Source organism: Wickerhamomyces anomalus, assembly GCF_001661255.1.
Source record: "Wickerhamomyces anomalus NRRL Y-366-8 unplaced genomic scaffold WICANscaffold_2, whole genome shotgun sequence".
Taxonomy (NCBI): domain Eukaryota; kingdom Fungi; phylum Ascomycota; class Saccharomycetes; order Phaffomycetales; family Wickerhamomycetaceae; genus Hansenula; species Hansenula anomala.
The window spans coordinates 1,026,780-1,034,152 of NW_017567111.1; the positions used below are offsets into that span (position 1 = coordinate 1,026,780).

A 7,373-nucleotide genomic window follows, 5' to 3' on the forward strand; every position below is an offset into this window, starting at 1 on the left:
CAACAAACTTATTACTTTTATTCATACTTCCAATTAGCTAAGAAGGTCGGTTCAGATAAAAAAATCCGCTTTGTTGTTCCAAGTGGTAACTTTGGTGATATCTTGGCTGGTTACTATGCCAAAGAAATGGGTCTACCAGCTGATAGATTAATCATTGCTACAAATGAAAATGATATCTTGGATAGATTCCTCAAAAGTTCTAAATATGAAAAAGGTGGTGACGTTAAAGCAACTCTTTCACCAGCTATGGATATTTTAATTTCAAGTAATTTTGAACGTTTACTATGGTACTTGGTTAGAAACAATGTCACCAAATCAGATGAAAAAGCTGGTGAAACCATAAATAACTGGTTTGCTGAATTGAAACAAACTGGTTCATTCACTGTTCCACAAGAAGTTATCGCAGCTGCTAGAAAAGATTTCGACAGTGAAAGAGTTGATAACCAAGAAACTATCAAAGCTATTAAAGATCTTTACACTTCTAACACAACTAAATATGTGTTGGACCCACATTCAGCAGTTGGTGTTACTGCTTCTTACAGACATATTGCTCAAGATAAAGCTGATAACGTTGCCGGTGTCAACTATATCTCTTTATCTACTGCTCATCCAGCTAAATTTGCAGATGCTGTTAACCAAGCTCTATCTTCAATTGAAGGTTATTCATTTGACAAAGAAGTTTTACCAGAAGAATTGAGACAATTGTCTTCTAAAGAATTAAAGATTAAATTGATTGAAAAAGCTGATGTTGAATTAGTCAAATCAGCCATCATTGAAGAATTACAAAAAGAAGGTAAATAGGCTTCAAAAAATTAATTAATATGCAGTAATAATGACTTTCAAGGTTTGTAGTTTGGTTTTTGTTTCAGTTTGACTTTCCCATCAACTATTTCAACCTCAAATCCTGCTTCATCTAATGTATCATCTTGAACAGCTTGTTTGGCTTCTAATTTTGAAACAAATTCTTGGTTTTTTTCATTATTCAAAAGCAAAAACCTTAAACAAACAATGCTCCTTTCTTTGATGAACGGTTCATTATCATCAATAATACAATTTGATAAGACAAGTTCCAATCCGTGAAGTTCTCTCATTAACTCTTGTACGTCAAAGTTTTGATATACTAAAGATGATAAAATTTCAATGATGAATGACTTTATATGTGGAAAATTCTTGTACTCGATCTTTAAATCTTTCTTTGCCTCTAATTTTTGATCGTCTTTAAGCTTTTTTGGTTTCACATTCTTTTGTATTATACCTAATAAACCAACCAAGTTTTGAACACCTTCATAAGATAGTAAAAACTTTCTTGAATGATCATATTTCGAGAGTGTAGCAAGAATATCCAAGCTGCTTGAAGCTTTTTGATAAATAAATAATGGTTCATCTTGTGAGTTTGTTTCAAAATACGACTGGATCTGTGGAACTGTCTTTTGGAAAAGTTCATAAACCCACGATAAGATAACTGTCAATTCAAACACCTCCCATGATTCTTTACTAGTGATGATTGTTTGAGCAACTTTCAAATATCTAATAGTATAGTCAGGATCATTATATACGGTGATGAACTTCAAAAATGATTCATGAACAATCAATTTAGTGAAAATACTAACAATTAGTATTCCAATGCTCGAAAGCTCCCCTTCCAAGTCAAGTTTCTCAAATTGAATCAATAATTCTTTTAGAATTGGCTTACCTTCACCTTTTGACAAAGCAAAGTGTAAGAAATCCGGAGAATCCATAATGTTTTTGAAGTATGAAAACACAGGTAATTGAGTATCCTCGTTCCAAGTTTTGATTGACTTGAAAACTGCAACTAGTTCGTACAGCACCTCAGGTTCGTGATCCTTCATGTTAACAGTGAGATTGGATAAACATTGGAAAGCAGAAACCAAACAGTTATTGTATATGCCTTCGTTCTCTTGGATTCTCTGTAAATTTAACCCAAACTTGAAAATAGCCTGTCGTATTCCAATCTCTAGTGCAATGTCTCTAGCCACTGATAATAGATTCCTAGCCAGCAAGACAACACCTCTGATCAACCTAAATTTAAGTTCCAAATTCACTTCTTCGGGCTCTTGCTCCAGATCCACTTTGATCATTCTCCAAATATGATGTGAATGTGCCATTTCATGTCTCAACTCTAGATCAGTTATTGAACTCTTGACGATAACAGTCAGCTGACTCATTACATCGAGCAATGGCTCTTCAGAGCGACTTTCAGAGCCCACAGCTTCAAGCACCTTCTCCAGAACTATCAATGAGCTTCCAATATCCACCATAACGCTTTCTTTATTGATATTTTGCCTGGATTATTCGATTCTTGGTTACATTGTTTTGCTTTGAAATTTTCAAATGGTTGAGTGCCCTTGTCGCATCGATTTTAACGTAGAGAAAAATCTTTACTGTACTGAACCTTTCTACAACATTTTGCTGCTTTCTGATACTTTCTTCTAATCGGATCTAGAGAAATCAAAATGCTCAGATCAAGGATATCCATACGGTGTATGAGCACCTCACCAGCGTTGAAGTTTTCTGAGAGCCGGTGTCTGCTTTACCAGGCTCATATCATGTCTCCTCGACAAAGAGAATTTATTTTGAAAGTCAATAAAGAACTGTTCTTAGAGTTTGGTGAAGTTCCAGAAAAGAGAAAGGAGTATCTTAAGTTAAAAAGATTGCTAGACAAAAAACATAGACACGGGAGAGAGTTTAATGATCACCAAGAACTTTTAGAAGTGTTCAAAAGCATAACAGAAGATCAATCAATAAAGAGAAATACTCAAATCATTGCAAAGATTGATATGGGTGAAATGAGCTTCATTTTAACCCAAGACTTGTTTCAATATGTCCAGATAGGCGATGATCTGTATGACCTCAATTCTAGATTTTATGAGTTTTCAAGAAGAATCTATGATTATTGTTTAGTACAGAGTTTTCTCGATTACACTCCAGAGTTGGGGTTGTTCATGAAAATATTGGACTTCAAAATGCAGAGACTATTTGCAACTGAGAAGTATAAAAGCCCAAGCCAGAGAAAAGATACGTTTTTGGTTCATATGGCTATGGATAAGGCTGCAGGTATTAATGCTCCTCTTGTTAAAGCCACCGAGAAGTTCATGAAGCTTTATCCAAAAGAAGTTACAAGATTTATCAGCAGTTCACCTAACAAGGACAGAAATCCGCAAGACTTTACTGATATACCAGACTCAAGATGCGTTAGAAGGAGAATGAAAGGTGTTCCCTTCACTAATAATGGTGCACGGAAATATCTTCTAAAGGATGCTAGAGAACTTTTGGAGAGTGAGGACGAACCGCCAGCCAAACATGAGTCAGATGTGAAAGCAGATTCTGAGTAAAAGAGTTGTTCTTATACGAGTCATGAGCTCTATTTGTAAATAGTTTTGAAATTAATGAACATGTTTTATATCTATTTATTTATGCAAATTACCTCTGTTGTATCGACTTTAGTCCAACTCTTCATCGTCAGAGTCATCGTCAGACTCGTTGTTGTATTTTTGAGTCTTTTCACTGTCAAACCAACCACCATCTTCGTCATCTTCTTCATCTTGGTCAATATCACTCTCACTATTCTCATCACCAGAGGCATCAACGATGATGTTATCTTCATCAACTTCTTCATCAACTTCAGATGTAACCGTTGTGGAAAGGAACAAGTATGAATATTCATTATCCTTTGAAGTTCTCACTATATGTTTAGCAATTCTAGCGATGAATCTTTGGGCACCTCTCAAAGCAGAAGCAAATTCATGCTTATGAGTGTTAATATATTTACCATGTGCAGATATTATGGCTTTGATCCATATCAAATTGAACTCAATATGTGGTGAAGTCATTGCAATTGATGAAATAAAGTTCAATAACCTCTCAACATAAACGACAGGAATATTATTTGCAACTAATTTTATATCAACAACCGGTATACTTTCATAAACTTGGTGTATCAAATATCTTTCATTTAATCTGAATGACATCACTAATGCACTCAAGTAATCTTTTTCTTTTAGCATTTCGAGTGTTGATTCTGGAGTAACATCCATATCTAGATCAAATGGATCAAAAATAACACGATCATCAATCGAAAAGATCAAAATACCTTCAGTAGAAGCAGCAGCAAACGAGGCAGCAGTTGGTGAAAATTGAATAGAAGCGACTCTGATTTCTGGTCTTGTTTTTCTTAATGATGGATCACCACGTCTTGAGCCCGGTAATGAATTATCTAAACGGTCTTCTAAATCGGAATTTTCACCATCTCTGTCTAGCAAATCTAAAGATCCAGCATCTGTTAATCTAGAACTATTCAAAAATTGTTGTGTACCATTCAGTTCCATATTCAAAGAAACAGTGAATCTTCTTAACAAAACTTCATTAGGAATATCATAGAGGCAAATGGAGTTATTATTACCTGCAGCTGCCAAAGTTAAACCATCGAAACTATAATCTATGGTTGTGAATGCCTTAGCTCTTGATGAATTAGCAGCTGTAAATCTATCCTCCAAGTATCTTCCACTTATTATATCTTTACGGCCATCGATATTACCAGTTTGTTTTGCATTTTCAACATCCCAAAACTGAATTTGACCACTTAAAGTACTCACTGCAATTTCTTTAGAATCAGGTCTCATTGCAATAGCCAACACATCTGAGTATATTTCAAAAGGTTCAACTTGTTGTGTACGTCCAAAGAGACTCCAAACTCTAACAGTTTTATCCCAACTTGCACTTGCCAACACACTGTTTTCAACACCAAAGGATAAACAAGAAACAGGACCTTCATGACCAGCTAGGGTATCAACCAATTGTGATGTTTGAACGGACCAAACATATATATCAAAAGTGTCTTGAGATGCTGCACAGACAACTTCACCACTTGGATCAACAGCTAAAGAATTGAATTTGATTCTTTCTGTAGCTGTAAAAGTTCTGAAGTTACGGTACCTTATTAAATCCCAAGCTTTAACAGTTCCATCCAAGGATGCTGAAAATAAAACTTGGCCTTTTTTAGCAAATCTAACAGCAGTAACAGCAGATGTATGTTCTTCAAAAGTATTTAAGCAAAAACCGGAAACGACATCCCATATCTTGATTTTACCATCATCTGAAGCAGTGGCCACTCTTGAACCATCTGGTGAATATGCTAAAGCATTTGTGGAGTCAAAATGACCTTGTTGTTTTAGAATATATGATTCTGACTGCCATTCATAGACTAATAATTGTCCCAATTTGGCTGAACCAAAAGCTAACCATTCCCCAGTTTTATTGATGTTAACAGTATTAACTTCATTTTGACCCATACTTAATTGTTGTATCATATTGAAAGCTGGAAGTTCATATAAACGGAATTCACCATTTGTGAAACCAACAACTAACAAGTTATTTTCTGGATGGAAAGCTGCACATTTGACATTAGCTTCAGAAAAGAAAAAATGCTTTTGGGTGATTCTCCAACTCATTTTAGATTCATCAACTTCTTCATCCGAGTCTTCATCATCTGAATCATCACTTGGTCTTTTAGTATATTCCCATTGAAATAAAGCACCATCTTTACTTATGGTGTAAATGATTTCTTGATTAGCTGAAAAAAAGGCATTTATCACTGAATCTCTATGACCAGCAAATGTCATGGCAACAGAACTTTCTTCAGAATCCAATGAAAATATTCTTGAAGTTAAATCCTTTGATGTGGAAACAAAGAATCTAGAATCACTTGACCATGTGATTGATGTAACATCTGCAAAATGTCCAGCGTAAATTCTATGGCGAACAAATGGTGCAAATTGTCTATCTTCAGTATAATCTGGAGTTTTCCAAACTTGAATAAATCTCCCACAAGCAATAGCAAAATGACGAGAGTCTGGTGTGAATTTTAAGTCTTGAACTTTGTCTTTAAAATTGAAATGATGTAAAACTGTACGAGCATTGAAATTAACCAAGATAGCTCTTCCATCAACATCTACCGATAAAAGTAAAGTTTCTTGCTTGTTCAAAGCAATTCTAGCAATGTTTTTTCTGTGTTCATAAGGTAAAGTGTATGATTTGTTATTTAGAAGGTCAAAAACTGAGACTCTGTTACCGACAGGACTCAATAATTTGGTTCCATCTTCTGTAAATACCAAGTTACCTTGGGAGTAAACTGTACCCAAAAGATTAGAAAACTATAGTTTTTGTTAGAGAACCCACCGATAGTGCTATACAGTAGTGTAGAACATACCTTAAAATCAGATTTCATTCCTTTCCAATAATTTAATCTTGTAGCTTGTAACGTAAATATTTAATCTGGTTTATACTTGATCTCATCGCATATAAAAAAAAAATTCCACCGGGGTCACCCTCTCTGAAAAAATTATAGAAATCGCGAATTTGATTTAATGTACATTAGGAAGACACATACAATTTAACGACTCTATTGTGAATAAAATAGTGCCAGTTGAAGGTAGATAAACTCATCATATCAGTATCTTGACGATGTCTGGCAAAAAAGGTGGATTTTCCACCAATGTTTTAAACATGAAAGTGAGTTTTATGCGGACTTTAAATTGCTGAAAGGAATATGTACTAACAGTATCTTGAGTTTATGAAACAAGCTGAGAAAAAGGCTGAAGAGAAGGAGATAGAAGAGCATGAAACGAAACTGAGAGATCTTTCAGAGTGGAAGACAGATAGTGCTGCGAGTGTGAAGAGAAAAGCTAGCTCGAAACCAAAAATCATATCGGTAGGTTATACTAGTATAAATACATTAAGCAATGGAGCACCAATTGTTGGACGAAGAACGTTTGGCGCCAAAAAGGAGGATGAAGCAAAGGAGAAAAAAGAAGATGGTAATGATATAGATGCGGTTTGGAAGAAACAAAAGCAAGAGAAAGACAGCATCAAGGGTGCACGAGAAAAGAGAGCCAATGATGAGAGCCCCAAGAAAACGGGCAATAAAAAGAGAAAATCACACCCTCCAACCCAATAGATTCATCACCAAATGCATATCATAATTCTTTATTTCTATGTAATCTATTTCTTTTTCTTTTTGGACTTTTTGGAGTCATTTTCATCAACAAATCCAGCTTTGACAATCGCTTCTCTAGCTGTAGAGTTTATATGTTTGAATCTATCAGGACCAATATGGGTACCACCAAACCACCTACTTACAACCACTATCACGTTCCAAACATCCATGATAGTCAATAAGTGTAGTAAACGACCACCTGCAGCAGTTTCACCATCGTCATCACAATCCTGTACTCTCGTATTATCACTATTTTGGATTCTCCAAGCTGTCATGTTATGATTCGCTTTTGAAACCTTTCTCTCAGATTTCAACAATGCCAGTTTTTCAAACAACTCATCTTCTGAATCGACTTTCTCAC

The 7,373-nt window shown here is 35.1% G+C and overlaps 5 protein-coding genes across 5 annotated transcripts in view; 2 read left to right on the top strand and 3 right to left on the bottom strand.

Annotated features, from left to right (window-relative positions):
* WICANDRAFT_28579 (threonine synthase) overlaps positions 1-801 on the top strand; it is a gene marked incomplete at both ends in the record, with an annotated part of 3,023 nt that extends 2,222 nt beyond the window's left edge. The window contains one exon of the mRNA XM_019181508.1: positions 215-801. Within this exon, the coding sequence (XP_019040199.1) occupies positions 215-801 (587 nt within the window). The remainder of the gene's footprint in view (positions 1-214) is intronic.
* A 38-nt stretch (positions 802-839) lies between these two features.
* On the bottom strand, positions 840-2,279 carry WICANDRAFT_77650 (Ataxin-10 homo-association domain-containing protein; the record flags this gene model as incomplete). The annotated part of the gene is made up of 1 exon (XM_019184590.1): positions 840-2,279. One exon carries the CDS (start codon positions 2,277-2,279, stop codon positions 840-842), a length of 1,440 nt encoding a protein of 479 aa, XP_019040200.1.
* A 288-nt stretch (positions 2,280-2,567) lies between these two features.
* WICANDRAFT_77651 (uncharacterized protein) lies at positions 2,568-3,353 on the top strand (the record flags this gene model as incomplete). The annotated part of the gene is made up of 1 exon (XM_019184591.1): positions 2,568-3,353. One exon carries the CDS (start codon positions 2,568-2,570, stop codon positions 3,351-3,353), a length of 786 nt encoding a protein of 261 aa, XP_019040201.1.
* A 108-nt stretch (positions 3,354-3,461) lies between these two features.
* On the bottom strand, positions 3,462-6,244 carry WICANDRAFT_51849 (WD40 repeat domain-containing protein; the record flags this gene model as incomplete). The annotated part of the gene is made up of 2 exons (XM_019182680.1): positions 3,462-6,170; positions 6,227-6,244. 2 exons carry the CDS (start codon positions 6,242-6,244, stop codon positions 3,462-3,464), a joined length of 2,727 nt encoding a protein of 908 aa, XP_019040202.1.
* Positions 6,245-6,967: 723 nt separating this feature from the next.
* The window catches only part of WICANDRAFT_90253 (IMPACT family protein), a 2,251-nt gene continuing 1,845 nt past the window's right edge, over positions 6,968-7,373 (bottom strand). Inside the window, exon 2 of the mRNA XM_019186222.1 lies at positions 6,968-7,040. Within this exon, the coding sequence (XP_019040203.1) occupies positions 7,018-7,040 (23 nt within the window). The 3' untranslated portion in view covers positions 6,968-7,017. The remainder of the gene's footprint in view (positions 7,041-7,373) is intronic.